We start from the raw sequence: 16,316 nt of genomic DNA on the forward strand, positions 1-16,316 counted from the left end.
GGACCACGAGGGGCCCCAAAAGGTCAGGGGTATTATGTTTGCGTATAGTAGGGATCCCCAATCATACCCTGCCAAGCCAGTCTCTATTGACGCGGGGGCCCCAAGCTACAGTCTCTACTGATAAAGGGCCCCAAGCTACCATGTTGGGTATTTGCATTCGTTTTACATTTCACAATGTTTAGTGTTGTTTGTGTAGCCTATCTGATGGGGCGTGGGGGGAGGGGCAATGGACGTGTGTGCCCCGGGGCCCCCTGGTGGGTTAATCCGGCCATGCTCATAAATACTAAGCAAAGCCTCTGTTCAACTAATAGTTGTTGCCCGTAGGGTATCTCATTAAACCCACACTTCACACGTGTTGAAGAATAATGACTTGTTTTATTTAGACAGTTAAAATCCTCTCCAGTGTCTTGGGTTTAGGGGTGTGTCTGTCAGTTGATCAAAACCATCTGAAATGCCCTCCCATCTCCTGCATGTCTTTATTACTACTATCCCACTTCTCATCTAAACATGGACCGCACCACCCTTTCCAACTTCTTTCATTCCTCTGCCAGACATGTTCTTTCCTCCATTTCTTCTGTTTCTGTCCTTTTCTCTCTCTCTTTTTTTTTTTGCATGTTGCTCAAACATGCATCCCTCACTTTTTCTCTGAGTCAATTTGACTTTTTTGTTGTTGTCTTTTTCTTAGAAATAAAAAAAGTCTCCTCTTTCCGCCAGGACGAGTCTCCTTCTTCTCTTCCGGCTCGGAGAACCTCCACCGCGTGGAGCAGGTGACGTGGGGCACGCGGTACGCCATCACCGTGTCGTTCACCTGTGACCCCGCGCACGCCATCTCCGACCCCGCCCTGCCTTGAGCCGCGCCGGGGGGCGATGCCAACCGCCTGCTAGCCTGGAGAAGCCCTGTACAAAACGGAGAGGCACACGAGGGGGAAAGGTCAAGGATGCAGAGGAGAGAGGAGAGAAAATGAACGGATGAATGGAAATGGGGGCGGAGAAGAAGAGTGAGACAGCAATAGCAGAGAGGAGGAGGAGGATTGGTGAGAGACACCAAGAGACAAGTATTTGTGAGCAAAAACTGAACGGGGGAGTTTTAGTTGTCCGAGGTCTTTGTATGCGTTTCAGGGTCTTTTGATTGTGAGTGAAATTGTGTTCCTTGTTTTATTATGTTTTGTGTTCATTATTGGTGGCTGAATAGGTGTGTACTGTTCTTCATCTGCCTTATTTCTTCATTCCAGAGCTGCCTCGCTTATTGATTTTGTTGATCGAGCTATACAGAAATATGTCATGTATGGATAAACTCATGGCCTCTCTTTCAGACGACGCCCTATTCTGAAATGCCACTCGTATTTTCTCCAGTTGTGTTAATCAGTCACTTTTGTATCGTGTGATTATAAGCACAAATATTTGCGGGTCTGTTTTCCTCTCTCGCTCTCTTTTCGGACTGGCTAAACGGAAACTGACTCAAACTGACTCCTATTTTTTTTTAAATTTTATTTTATTTTTAAGTAGAGCTTTCTGGTACCTCTTGAAGATGAGAGATCAGTCTTGTGAATCACCTTGGAAGTAACGGTTTCATCCCAAAATCGCCCAAACAGGCACCCAGCACTTCAGAGGCATTTTCTTCTGAGAAGAATCCTCTCGGTACCCAGGAGCGACTGCTATTTGCCTTCATCTGTCTGCATGTTACGATTTACTTCAGTAAGGACTGTGGGGGAGGGGGGGATTTGAAATAAAATACAGAGAAATGCACAACCTGAAAAGGTCTTTGTCTTCCGGCTTCCTTTTGTCGCACCAAATTATTTGATGTTAATCCTCTTGGTCAGTGTTGTGGAAGTCACCACAGTGACGTCTGTTCGTATTCAAGGCTCAGCGTTTTCATTTCCCCCCCCGAAAAATACCCAGATGTTTTAAAAGGAGCAGATCGGTTTAAACTGATTTGCAGCCGGATTTTATCTTTCCACGGATCCAAAAGTTGTTCCTGTTCGTGTGAGTTACGTAACAGTGCCCTCTTGTGGCGAAATTTGGCACGCTGGATGGCTTTGAAAAATAAAAACCGAAAACGCTTGAGAACATTAAGTGTTAGAGAGGGTGAGAAAAATGGGTGAACGTAACCGCTTAATGTGTGTGTTGGTCTCTACGTTGGTGTCCCCCCTCCCCCTTTTCTTTCTCTCCCCAATTGTATTTGTCCAATTGCCCCACTCTTCCCAGCTGTCCCAGTCGCTGCTCCACCCCCTCTGCCAGTCCGGGGAGGGCTGTAGACTACCACATACCTCCTCCGATACATGTGGAGTCGCCAGCCGCTTCTTTTCACCTGACAGTGAGGAGTTTCACCAGGGGGACGTAGCGCGTGGGAGGATCACGCTATTCCCCCCCCCCCCCAGTTCCCCCCCCCCCTGAACAGGCGCCCCGACCAACCAGAGGAGGCGCTAGTGCAGCGACCAGGACACATACGCACATCCGGCTTCCCACCCGCAGACACGGCCAGTTGTGTCTGTAGGGACGCCCGACCAAGCCGGAGGTAACACGGGGATTCGGACCTACGATCTCCTTGTTGGTAGGCAACAGAAAAGACCGCTACGCTACCCGGACGCCCACTGTGTTTTGGTATTTAAAGTAATAGCCCTATAGTGAATATATAAAGAAATATACATCAATTCCGTTTCCTGTTGCTGCATATTTACCGGTACACTCAACAAAACGGTAATCATAGTAGATGATGTAACTTAATACCGAGGTAAGAAAAATAAAAATAAAAATGGGGCAGGTGGAGGATCCCATACTGATTTTGGTATTGGTTGACTTTCAGCTGCTCAATAGCTCGGCGGTCAGAATTGGCAGTGTTCTTGCCCTGCTGCATATGGTTCACTATAGCCGCTAAAATATATATATATATTTTACTTTACTTTCGTTCCGTTTTCTCTCATCTCAGTAAGTAAGCAAGTCGCTGCATGTTCGTTGTTTATTGCTTATAAGAAATGTCTTGTTCATCCAGATGAAGCAGATGATTGTTCTGGGCCCTGCCTCACCATCTTTTCTTCCTTTCTTCTTGTGAGGATCATCTGAAGTGGCTTTTAAGGCAAGCGAGGATGGCGGGGGTCCATTTCAGTCCTCCATGCTGTCTCGCCAAGTGCGTTCTTAATTGGACTGTCGACGTCAATATTGTGTTTTCATTAAATCTACAATCTCTATACTCACTGCTACTTGATTCTGTTGGGGGTCTTAAGTGGCTCTTCCTTTGTAAGCCAGACGCGCGCGTGGCGGCTCAGGGCCGGGCCGAGCCGAGCCGACAGGGGGAGCTCTCGAGGAAGTCATCGTGGCAGCCTGTCTCAATGTTGTGCACGACTGCCCTCAACAGAAATCGCTCCCGTCCCCTCCCTCGCTCGTGCCTGGTGCACCCAGCTGTCCCGGGCTAAAAGCAATTGAGTTCTATGCATTATACAGCACGCGCTGAAGAAAACTTTACCCCCCCCCCAATCTTTTTACCGACCTCGCAAATATATCTACTATTGGTGGGGGTTTGGAAACTACCCTGTAGCACGGTAATGATTATTTGCGCTCAGTGGAATTTTCTCTCTTCACATCAGATTGGATTTCTCACAGATGTGAGTGGAATCCTGAATGGCAGAAATTCAATTATTTTTCTCCATCAATTTTCCATCACTACAGAATTCTGCAGTTAGAGGTGCTAAATATTTACATCATTTTGGTTGGGTATATATTAATATAATATATCCCCATATATATATTATATATTGTAACGTGCATGGATAAGTAGACACGTTGGCCGCTGGCTGACGAGTCGGACCCTTTAGTCGAGCGGTCAGCGATGTCTCCCGCGGTGCGGGCGATACGGGTTCGCGTCCCGGCCGCGGCAGTTCCTGTGGTTACCCCCCGAATTCGCTACACTGGTGTCAGAAGTGGGATGGTGAGACCGTGAGGTCATCGGAAATGCGTGCGGCCAGAGCTGTGGGGGAGGTGATAGCGCTTCCCGAAGGAGGGGGTAGTGCAACGTGAACTGGTTAACGTTGTCGCTTGCGGAGTGGGAGACACGGGTTCGCGTCCCGGCTGTGGCGACGGTCTCCCAGACTGCCCCCCCCCCGAATTCGCTACAATGTAATACTATACACGATCTTTGAAAATGCCCTTAACTTGACTTGCTGTTGCAGACCTGATGGAAACCTCTGCTAAAACCCTGAACCGCGACCCACACGTGATAAGGGGCTGCTATGTTTGGGTGCGTTTCTAATGAGATGCTGCTATACGCATCAAGCGGATGATCTTGTTATCTACACCAGCAGTTTGGCGGGAGTCAGGCGTCTACACATCAATTACTTGGGCTTTTTGCTTTTTTTCTCTCGAGCACCTCCTCATCCGGTCCCCATGTGAAAATGGCACGATCAAACGTGACGCCTCACTGGAAAGATAAATTAAGTCCTTCAAAAATATCAGCGGCTTTGCAAGTTAAAAGTAAATCACACTGAGACATAGGCGTGAAAATCTTGGCGAGAGTTTAATCAGGGCGCACAGCCTCCTGCCGCACTTGTTGAGTATCTCCAACAAGTTGTGTCTTAACAGCTTTGTCAAGGAGAGGAAGCGAATAGGTGTCAAGAGACGGAAGGCCACTTTAGAGAAGATACGTGCCCTCTGAGCATACACTGATCACTACGGTGCCTAAAGCGTAGTATTACTGCCCTCGGCTCTGAGGAGGCTGTGCTTTTATTGCTTTATCGGAACGGGGTAAGCAAGAGGCCTGTGCACGTGTGGAGGAGGGCAGCGTAGGCGGCATGGTGGAGTGTGAAATGAGGAAGGAGGAGATGAAACAGTAAAACACATGCATATGGAGAATCCACAGGCTTGACGGGGCTTTGCATATGGCACAGCATGTTTCACACTTGTGTGTTATTTAGCATCATTGCGCATCATTTTAAAGTCCAACCGAAGTTAAAATGCAGAAGTTTTTTTTGTTACAGCAATACAGATCTGCTCTGTGTTCAGTCTGTCTTGTGTCCCCTAGGGGGGAAAAGGTCATAACCCAGAAGGAAGAAATGAGCATTTTACATTTTTTTGTTGTTTTCATGAGAACGCCATGTATATCAGCTTCTGCTGGAAGCGTGACTGAGCATGCATCAAAACACTTCTACTGGAAAGCCTCAACTGGCTATTCTCCATCTCCATCTCCATCCATAATCCAAGCCGTTTATCCGAATCGGGGTCGCGGGGATGCTGGAGCCTATCTCAGCAGTCATTGGGCGGCAGGTGGGGAGACACCCCGCCAGGCCATCACAGGGCCAACACATTCACACCTAGTGACAATTTAGTACGTCTGATTCACCTGACCGACATGTCTCTGGACTGTGGGAGAAAACCGGAGCCCCCGGAGGAAACCCACGCAGACAACATGCAAACTCCACACGGGATGACCCCCAAGGTTGGATTACCCTGGGTTTCGAACCTAGGACCTTTATGCTGTGAGGCGACCGTGCTAACCACTGTCCCACCGTACCGCCACAGAGAACAGCCAATCACCATTTATTTCAAAGAGCCCCCCTCCCCCCCACCAGGGGTCAGCTCCTCAGCGCAGGCTCAGTAGCCCACTGTTATGTATGGATGAGGCTATTCTACTAGTGACCACTAGGTGGCACCTGTATTCTATATTGCTGTTGTCTGGGTTGTAACCAACAGAAGAAGAGTTCCTAGTAAAGCATGGAAATGAACAGCCGTGTGTGCGTTGTGGTCCCTGCATCGTGTGTGAAATTGTTTACACCATAGTGTTATTAGCCAGCTACATAATACCCACACCATAACACAACCGTGTGTACCGCACCAATGTCGGCTACCGTCAGTGTCTCCGTTTCCATGTTTCGTAGCTGGGTGGAGTAGCGTGGAGTCCCTGCAGAGACCAAAGGTGAACGGGGAAAGCTTTTAGGAAGTGCCTCGAGTCAAGAGCTTATAGTGCGGATTTGCAGCCTCCACTTTGCGCCATGTGCACTTTATCGACTGAGTTCAGAAACAAGGTGACTTTTATATTATCAGTGCCAATTGTGCACAAGCACTTGGATGTTTTTTTGTGTACCTCACACATCTAAAGGTCCGGATCAAAGACCACCAGAACTTCAAATTCATATTGTTGTTTAGCGGGGCCAACATTAATAGCTTTTATGAATAGCTAACATTTGCCACAAGGTGTGGCAAATGTTAGCTCGTTCAAGCCGACGGCATTCATCAGTGGGGCGAGAAGCAAAGCGGCTTCAGTTAAGCAGCTGCTGTTAAAATGGGGGGGGGGTAGCCCTACAAATGCCGATACTGTACAAGGTTTGACAATGTAGCTTTTTATAATGTGTTTTTAATATATGATATTAATAATTAATGTCAACATAAAACGAGGCACTGACTAAAGTTGAAAACATCGGTGCCATCGCTGTCATGACCGGTCCTTCCAGATGTTGAATGACAGTTTGCTATGTTAAACCTGCATTGCGGAAGTTTTGTCTCCCCCTGCTGGCAGTGAGAGTAATTACTTCTCTCCCTCCAGCGAGGAAAAGCTACACCAATGGTTATCAATTTTCAAATCAAAATCAAAATCAAATCAATTCTATTTGTATAGCCCAATATCACAAATTACAAATTTGCCTCAGTGGGCTTAATAGCAACACAACATCCTGTCCTTAGACCCTCTCATCGGATAAGGAACAACTCCCTAAAAAAACCCTTTAACAGGGAGAAAAAATAGGAAGTGTGTGTGGGGGGCTATCAGTGTGTGTCCTCGCCATCAATCGCTTTATTTTTTTTTCTTTCTTTCTTTTTTTGACTTTAATCCTTAACGCCGAGTTTTCTTTTTTTCTTTGGAGCATCAGAAACTTTTCTTGGACGCTTAGGTTTTTCCACCATAGCTTCCAAGCCCGGAAGCTTTCTGGCAGAAAGTCCTGAAGGCCAGCCAATCAGAGGCATGCAAATGCATTCGTCGCCCTGTTTCCACAGACCAGTTCCACTTCAGCACGACAACGCACCAGTGGCGCAGTGGTTAGCGCGGTCGCCTCACAGCAACAAGGTCCTGGGTTTGAGCCCCGGGGTAATCCAACCTTGGAGGTTGTCCTGGGTCGTCCTCTGTGTGGAGTTTGCATGTTCTCTGCGTGGGTTTCCTCCGAGTGCTCCGGTTTCCTCCCACAGTCCAAGGACATGTAGGTGAGGTGAATCGGCCGTACTAAATTGTCCCTAGGTGTGTGTGTGTGTGTGTGTGTGTGTGTGTGTGTGTGTGTGTGTGTGTGTGTGTGTGTGTGTGTGTGTGTGGACCCTGTCCAGGGTGTCTCCTCGCCTGCCGCCCAATGACTGCTGAGACAGGCTCCAGCATCCCTGAGAGCAGGATACGCGGTTTGGATAATGGATGGATGGATGGATAGATGGATGACAACACACCAACGCAGAGCGTCGGGAATGCAGCGCGGGAATGTCACCCCAGACACGAGATTTAAAACTCCGATATACAGGAAGTCCCCGGATTACGAACAAGTTCCGTTTTTGAGTCTGTTGTACGTCAAATTTGTATGTAAGTCGGAACAGTTACGTACAGTTCACATCTAGCGTCAATTAGTCAAACGTTTGTCTTAGTATAGTGTAACGTGCATGGATAAGTAGACACGTTGGTCCTTGACTAACGGGTCGGACCCTTTAGTCGACTGGTTAACGTTGTCGCTTGCTGGTGCAGGAGATACGGGTTCGCGTCACGGCTGTGGCGACGGTATCTCGGACTGCCCCCCGAATTCGCTACAATAGTTTACCTAAAACATCATAAATATAATAATGCAGTAATAATAATGTAACTGCAGTACAGTGTTTATAATTGAGAGAAATAATGTGTGTACATGTATAAAAAAACAAAGAAACATTTCTTGAACTGTTTAGATAGAAAAGAAAATATAATTAAAGACGAACGCTTACTCTCGTTCCAATTGATGTCTTGCATACCAGAAGGAGCCTTAATTGACAATTAAGAACAATTAACAAAAGCTTCGAGCCTTTTCTTGCACTAAGCCAAGGCTCCTAGTAAATTACGCTGATTGTGATCCTCTAACCAAATTACAAATAGCCTTTCCATTTCCATAATTAAACCACTGCCTTGCTTAGTGGTAATTACACTGGGCCAGAGCCCTTACATACCCCATTACTCTCCCCTGTCCTTTTTAATTGTCCCGACAGTTGATCGACTGTTACCTGACGCTTTTCCAGCCTTTCGCCTGTCTGAACGCTTTATTATTCCCACTTCCGTTTCAGTCGTGCTCGTTTTCCTTTTCTCCGAGGCGTCACACCGCTTACGTCAGATTTACGCTCTGAAGCCACCATTACGAGGATGAACCCAGGAAAATGATCTCAAAACACAACGCACACAGCAATGTTTACGCGATCCGGCCGACGAACCGCCTAAAACGCGCAGTGTTCTGAACGTCGCGCAAAATAATCCATCCGCTGGTGCCTATGAACCACTGTGTGTAACCTGATTAAAAATAATAATAATAATAATAATAATAATGCGCTTTACGGAGGTCGGTTCGTAAGTCGGGCGTTCGTAAGTCGGGCGTTCGTAACCCGGGGCTCCCTGTACTGCAGAATAGAGACGTACATGGCGGCGATAGGCTTAATCGTCGTTGTGTGGGAGTGCGGGAATGAGGAGACGGAGGGTTCGAGTCGAGTCAATCCCGTTTACTCGCCACACAAAACAACACCGATACAGCGCAATCTCTCCCGGCAACCAGCTAACCGCTAGGCTGCTGCCAACATGGCTCCGCCCCGGAAACTCTAAGCAGTGCCTACGTCAGCACTCTGAACGTCTGCCTTAAAGGAGCAGCAGCCCCTGGTGAATCTACCTTCAATTGTGTGTCACCACAATCGTGTGAACTTGTTTGGCCCGCATTCTAGCTTTAAGTGCCAGATGAGTGTCAGATAATAAAAAGTAGTCCCCATAAACGTCGGCATCATTTGATTTATACTTTTCCTTTGCATCAAAATTGAGGAGATTATCTCAAATTGCAGTTGGACTTAAAAGTTTTGCATGTGCTCCGATGGCGGGGCCACAGAGCATGTTTGGGAACGAGGAGACCTTTCAACAAACACATGGCTTTTGTGTTGTGCTGTATGACGAGTGGGAGGGTTCTACCATCGTACAATGGAAACATACGAGATGCCGGTGGATGGGGGGGGGGAGTGGGACTCGGATTTCTTCATTCTTAACCTTTAAACTAATTTGCTCTTGGTTGCTATATTGACGAGGGCCTGTTCAAAGGGCCTCCTGCTGAGGGCAAAGCCTTTTGGTTATGTCATCTATTTACCACCTGCCAATGCTTGGCTGACAACTGTTCCTTTTTCCTCAATGGACTGAGCCCGAAAGACTGATCTTCCGTCAAATACTGTACGCTCCATGAATCTGATCTCCACTGAGACCATCCACTGAGGACTCCGCTGCAATTATTTGCACACACACACACACACACACACACGCTCCCTTATATTGAATCAAAGTGGGGGGCGGGAATGAACACCAACACAGAGTTTTGGAGAAGCGAAGGCCATCTGATACTTCATCTGCTGGTGCAGATGCTGTCCAAAGCTGAGTGAAGTAAGTGGGCTTGTCTTTGATATCCTCCAACGGGCCAGAGTGTTATCCCCTCGTTGCCATAACAAACACGGACGAGGATACTTACTGGGTAATTCTTAAGGTAATTTGAACAAATGATGGAGACGAGACAGTTTGAGACATTCGACGGGCACCATCAGGATCTGCCCTACGTAATGAATTCTACAGGGTGAATAATAGTGTCACGGATATCTTTAGTCTGCGCCAAAGGGCCCTATTATATAAAGCCCTCCACAGGCCCGGCGGTGTGAAGTCACAGATCCCGCTGAATGACTAAGCTCCATTTAATCAAGATTCAATAACGTCTCGCCATATCAACTTTGCAGTTGATTGGGATCTTGTCTCGGTGTGCTCAAAGATAACAGTAAACACAACCGCACAATCCATGCAAGGAGTGTCCACAGAAACACAGCTGTTACAATTATATTGCAATAACTTAATTAATGCAAGCCACGGTCCACGCCCTTAAAGAGACCAATGAAAGTGCGTGTGCTTGAGGAGTCTGTACCTGTACAGTCAGTGAAGCATTTAGGATGCAGACTGCTGCAGGGTAAGTGCTAACGTGGAAGCGGGATGATCCGGTCCTGATACCGGGGAGTCTTTTACCCGAAGGGAGGTGATCGAATAGGGGAGGGGGGGGGGGTTGGCCGGGTGAGAGGAGTCCTTTTAAAATTTTAAAACCTTTCCGCTGAACACGCGGATGTGGTATGATTCAGAAATGGTGGGGAGTTCAGAGCCAATTATTTCTGAAGCTGTGCACGACTCTGTCCAACAAGTTTTCTCCTCGTGGGCTGTAGAGTTGCCGTGCCATACGGTTATTGATAAAGTGAGCACAGTTTCTATGACAGCGCCGTAGAACTGCAACATTGTAACCCTTGGCATTCCAAGAGTCCCAAGCTGCCTTGGAAAGAATCGCCTTTGGTGAGTTAATGAAACTAGTAAGTGTCCACCTCTTCAAATCAACCCTCAGACCATTTTGAACCACAGGAGTGGGCCCGTCAAGACTGGAGCAAGGCCCACATACCTCCTTCACCCTTTGTTTTCTTTCCCCCTTTTATCACCTGAAGATCTCAAAAGGTTGAGATCGTTTTAGGGAAAATGACCACTACAGTGTAAAGAGACAGTCCTAGTCCATAACCCACCTGGTGTGGGGTTTCTTTCTCCTCAAAAGTGTGAATGCCTAAGTGAAAGGCAAGTGGCTTACGAGGGTAGGTTTGATTCTGCTAATCCCTCCGCCGGGAGTGCAGCATTACTGTGCAGCAGACATCAGAAGTGCTTAATCTCTTTGGGCCTATAAGGACCTCAGGAGAAAAGCAAATGAGGGGGTTTTCGATTTCTCGGGGGGCCTGAATGTGTGTCAGGTTATAAACCGGTAAACACACAGGCGGACCAGATCACATCAAGGATGGGCATGGAGAAAATTCCATCCATTATCCAAACCGCTTATCCTGCTCAGGGTCGCGGGGATGCTGGAGCCTATCCCAGCAGCCATTGGGCGGCAGGCGGGGAGACACCCTGGACAGACCGTCAGACCATCACAGGGTCCACACACACACACACACACACACACACACACACACACACACACACACACACACACACACACACACACACACCCATTCACAGCTAGGGACAATTTAGTAAGGCCGATTCACCTGACCTACATGTCCTTGGACTGTGGAAGGAAACCGGAGCCCCCGTAGGAAACCCACCCAGACACGGGGAGAACATGCAAACTCCACACAGAGGACGACCTAGGACGACCCCCAAGGCTGGACCAGCCTGGGGCTCGAACCCAGGACCCTCTTGCTGTGAGGCGACCGCGCTATCCACTGCGCCACCGTGCCGCCTGACACCAAGATGTTTGGGACAAATCTTGGGCGGCCTTGCGGGATTCGTCGCAATAGATTTATGCTTGAGTCTGAGCTGACATCCAAAATCATGGCACGGTGGCCCAGTGGTTAGCGTTGCTGCCTCACAGCAAGAAGGTCCTGGGTTCGAAACCCTGGGGTTGGCCAGCCTTGGGGGGGGGGGTCATCCCAGGTCGTCCTCTGTGTGGAGTTTGCATGTTCTCCCCGTGTCTGCGGTGGGGTTTTCTGCGGATGCTCCGGTTTCCCCATGCATGCTAGGGTTAATACTCCTGTCTGTGCCCCTGACCGAGGCCTGGCAGGACGGACTGGAGTTGGTCCCCGGGCGCTGCACTAGTGGCTGCCCACTGCTCCTAGCTACACAGCTAGGATGGGTTAGATGCAGAAAAAGAATTTCCCCATGGGGGATTAATGAAAAAAAAGCCCAGACAAACACACACCGACTCAAAGTACACCTATAGACTGCCACGGAGGTCACGCAGCTCGTAATAACCACAAAACCTCTGGCAGGCGAGTGGTTGACTGTCACAGAGATGCATGTGAGTTTGTTCTGTTGGAGAGATGTGTATGCAAAAGCGGTGATAGGTTACATGGGGGGGGGGATCAGTTAGTCTTGGGGGCTGTTATGCCTCTCCCCGGTGATGCGGACGTCTCGGTACATCCGAGCAGGGCGGAGTTGATACACAGCAGACGGTTATCTGGTTCGTTATCGGACACGACACAGGTGGAGCGGGATCCTGATACAACAAATTAGAGTAAAAGAGCTTCTTTGCCGCACCGGCGGCCATCTTAATTAGAGAGTTATGAACTCTACATAAAACATGAGTCTCACTTATGTCTCCCCTCGTTAAGAGAGCTGCTCGGGGGGACATCTTGAACAAGGGAGATGGTCCTCCTCTCGTTATGCAATCTTAAAATTAGAAACCCACATCCTTCCACTGCCACTCCAATATCCCCTCAACGGTCGTTTCCAAGTGATAAAACATGTTTGATAAAATATGTTCCGATCCGGACGGCCCGGTTCCCTTAGCCCGGTGCATGTGGTAACATAAGGATGCGCCGATCCTCCACAGTCAAAGGTACAAAAGAAATATCACGTCTTTCCGGGGCTGTGGTGAGGTTTAGGGCGGTGGTCTAATCTGATCCGTGCCAGACCTGTTTACAGCCGCTCTGTAAGAATATTTCTATGCGTGGTGCTGGATTTCCCAAAGCAGCGTGCGACAATACACCACGTGTCCCAGTTAGACAAACATTGGTTAGTGTGTGTGTGTGTGTGTGGGTGTGTGTGTGTGGGTGGGTGGGTGGCCGGCGACCGGATATCTCCATTCTCACACGTGACGATTATGTGCTACATTTTAATGCACACGCGGTGCCTTTGTGTCCAGTAACTTCAGGTCGGGCGATAACGGACACAAGGTGACAAGAGAACAGGCCCAACGAGACAGGGCAAGGCTACAAATACCCTTGCAATGGTCTTTCCTCATTTCGATAAGATACACACTTTACAAAGGTTCTCTCAGCTTGCTACACGTGGTTACAATCTTAAAAAAAAAGAAAAAGGACCGCTTCTATGCACCCTATGCGTTGCCTTTGTGCACTGCCTGTTGACACCTACGCCCTATCGGACTTGAACCTGTTTTTTTTTGGCACTTCAGTTGTTGCCTCCTTGTTTGTGTTGCATTAACTCTCAGATGTCGGATAAAAGCGTCTGCTAAATGAAATTGTAACATTGCAAGTAACCCCTCTCACTTAAATGTACATAAGAAATAGCGTAGACGCCATCTCCTTCTACGAATGTGGCGTCTCTCCGGAAAACCTGCTTACAGACACTCGTGGAGAATATGCGCAGTTTTAGCATTTATTTGTTGTCTCATGTTAGAGAGTAATTCTTAAATGAGCTGTACGCACGGTGCTGAATTGCACGCAGCAGTGTAGGACAATACACCTGTTTCACCTCAACCAACTTTGGTTCGCATGTGCGGCATTTTGTTTTTAAACACATGTACTGCAGTTTCATGAAGCATGCAGCATCCCTGTGTCTCAATGTAATCTCCTTTGGGGAGCAGACACATGGAGAGAAGAGAAGAGAGAAGAGAAGAGGGGCTCGGGGGTGATACTGGTTCAACATGGCACGGTATCACTACAGTATCACCCGAGTGAGCAGTTAATCCTGCAATGCGTCTAAAAGGCATCAAATGACACTGAGAAGCCGAACATGTATAAAAAAAGGGCCTTTATCCGCTCGAAGGAGTGATCCCCGACCTCCGTGCGCTACACTTTTACGCACACGTTTACGCACGCACTACACGCGCATGCGCGTAAGCGCAGCGGTTACCTGCTTACCTCTTGACAGCTGCCGATTCGTTCCCTTCCTCCAGCTGTCACTTGAGCGTCCCCATCGCCAGGGTGTCCGAGTTGAACTCGAACTGATTGCTGGAGGACGCCGACTTGCCCCACGAGTACAGGCTGGGCGGCCGCTGCTTAAACGAGGACGTGTAACGGTAGAAACTCTTGTGTCTGTTTTTCAGGTACTCCCGGTAGTTCTTGGTGAGGAGCGTGTAGAGGAAGGGGTTAATGCAGCTGTTGCTGTAGGTGAGGCTCGCCACCAGGTAGTTGATGCAGGTGTGCGTTTGCGAGGCCAGGCTCAGGGGTTTGGTGTGGTACAGGGGCAGCAGCTGCCAGATCCAAAACGGCAGAAAACACGCCCAGAACACCAGCACGATGGTGAAAATCATGATCAAAACTTTCTGCTTGGGTGAGCGCTTGCTGCCCTTGTTGATGACCGAGTTCCGCTGGGACTCTAAGTAGGTGCGGGCCAACTTGATGTACAGGTAGCCGATGATGAGCCCCGGTGCCATGATGCTGGTGCCAAACAGCACGGTCACGTACACTTTGTAGGCCAGCGGTGCCCAGGTGGGCGCACACATTCTCTTCACCCCGCCTTCCGGGGTGCTCTTGGTGGTCTGGGTGACCATGATCATCATCGGTAAGGTGAGGAAGAGGGAAAGGAGCCAGACCCCCCAGGCGAGGGCTTTGCGGTAATTCTTGGAGCGTCGGACCGTGTCCAGCGGCTTGGTGACGGCCAGGTAGCGCTCCGTGCACATGACGGTGAGAGTGAAGATGCTGGCGTGCATGGTGAGGAGGTCCAGGCTGAGGAGGATGCGGCATCCCACGTCCCCGAAGTACCAGTCCTTCAGGAAGTACGTGGCCACCACGAACGGGATGGTGGAGAGATAGAGCAAGTCCGCCAGAGCCAGGTTGATGATGGAGATGTACATGGAGGTCGCGAAACGGATCGAGTGACACATCACCACCAGAGTGTGCACGTTTCCCGACACGCCGATGATATACACCACGGACAGCAGCGTCCCGAAAGTGGACGTGATAACCAGTTCATGGTCCACGGCGCCGGAGCCGCCGCCGCCGACGACCCGGGGCGGACTAGTGCTCAAACTGACTGACTTGTTATCCATAGCTTCCGTCCTCTCCCCCGCGCGCGTATTTTCCCTTACCTTCGTCTCGTGGAGACGATGCTGAAGTTTGGAAAGACGCCGACGGGTGCATATGGGCAGCAGCCGTGGCGCGCCAGCACAGGTTGTGCCTTGACGTGGCGGGTGGTTCTTTGCTTCTGACGTCATCTCTATATTATCCAAAACCAAGACCTTTGGAGAAATGTGATGGATTCTGTTATTTGGATGTACAGAGGTGGTACTTCTGCCATGTTAACCTGTCTAAAAGTTGGACAGTTACCCCAGTGTGCCAACATTGTCGTCAATCCCGAATTTGTTTTAAACAGCATTTGAGCGCGCGCGCGCGCTCACGCACACGCACACACACACACACACACACACGCACGTCGGCTGCTGCAGTCCAAATAAAGCCTTAATGCACCATTTCCTAAAGCCATTCATGTCGGTGCTGCATGGTATAATGTATACTGTGTCTGTGTTGTTTCATTTAGTTTTGCTTTTTCGTGCATTAAGCTCCCCCTCACCTGAGCTACAACACGACAGCCCACAGATAAAGCCCACAGATAAAACTATAAGGTCCACTTCCTGTCCTGAAACCACACCTTTTAATACAGCAATGATATCATACATCCAGTATAGCCTACTCATAAAGGCAGTGCCGCTGCTGGCTATTTGGGTGCCCTAAAAGTAAGGGCATTGTGGTGCCCCCCCTCAAAAAAAGTACACACACAGAAAAAAATCTTAGTATAAATGCATGAATCAAACAATTATGTATGCTTATTATTACTATCATTATTATTATTATTATCATTATTATTGTTATTATTATTATCATTATTATTGTTATTATTATTATCATCATTCAAATCTGATATGATTATCAAAACTTTATATTTTACATTTACATTCATACATGAAATGAAAACATGATTAATAGGCTACAACTTCTACACAGGGGAGACTCACATGACACCATTCAAACACAGAAAAAGAGAAAGGAGAAGACATCATTCAGAGAGAGAAAAGACATGTGAGAGAAGAGAACAGTTTACAATAGTCATTAGCCATAATCAATTAAGTCATCAATTAGTCATAATCTATACTCTGTAATATATACTCGATAATCTCGTCGGCAGAACAGGGGTTGGTAAATTCATTGAGACAGAAAACCAAAACCAAATGTGCAGTTGCATTCAGCAACAACTATGTACACAGATATATAGCTGCAACTGAGCAGAAGCTTCTGTAGTAATGCACTCTTCTGTGCAACTCTACTACTACCACTACTACTACTACTACTACTACTGCTACTACTACTGCTACTACTACTGCTACTACTACTACTACTACTACTAC

At 48.2% G+C, this 16,316-nt stretch overlaps 2 protein-coding genes across 2 annotated transcripts in view; one reads left to right on the forward strand and one right to left on the reverse strand.

Moving 5' to 3' along the window:
• The window catches only part of uts2r2 (urotensin-2 receptor 2), a 36,723-nt gene extending 34,974 nt beyond the window's left edge, over positions 1–1,749 (forward strand). The window contains exon 9 of the mRNA XM_056297203.1: positions 715–1,749. Coding sequence (XP_056153178.1) covers positions 715–851 — 137 coding nt within the window. The 3' untranslated portion in view covers positions 852–1,749. The remainder of the gene's footprint in view (positions 1–714) is intronic.
• On the reverse strand, positions 774–14,963 carry LOC130127534 (urotensin-2 receptor). Its single transcript, XM_056297202.1, has 2 exons — positions 13,834–14,963; positions 774–897 (listed from the first exon to the last, which is right to left on the reverse strand). Exon 1 carries the CDS (start codon positions 14,961–14,963, stop codon positions 13,872–13,874), a length of 1,092 nt encoding a protein of 363 aa, XP_056153177.1. The 3' UTR covers positions 774–897; positions 13,834–13,871.
• Positions 14,964–16,316: the final 1,353 nt, after the last annotated feature.

This window comes from Lampris incognitus, chromosome 17 (assembly GCF_029633865.1).
Source record: "Lampris incognitus isolate fLamInc1 chromosome 17, fLamInc1.hap2, whole genome shotgun sequence".
NCBI lineage: Eukaryota > Metazoa > Chordata > Actinopteri > Lampriformes > Lampridae > Lampris > Lampris incognitus.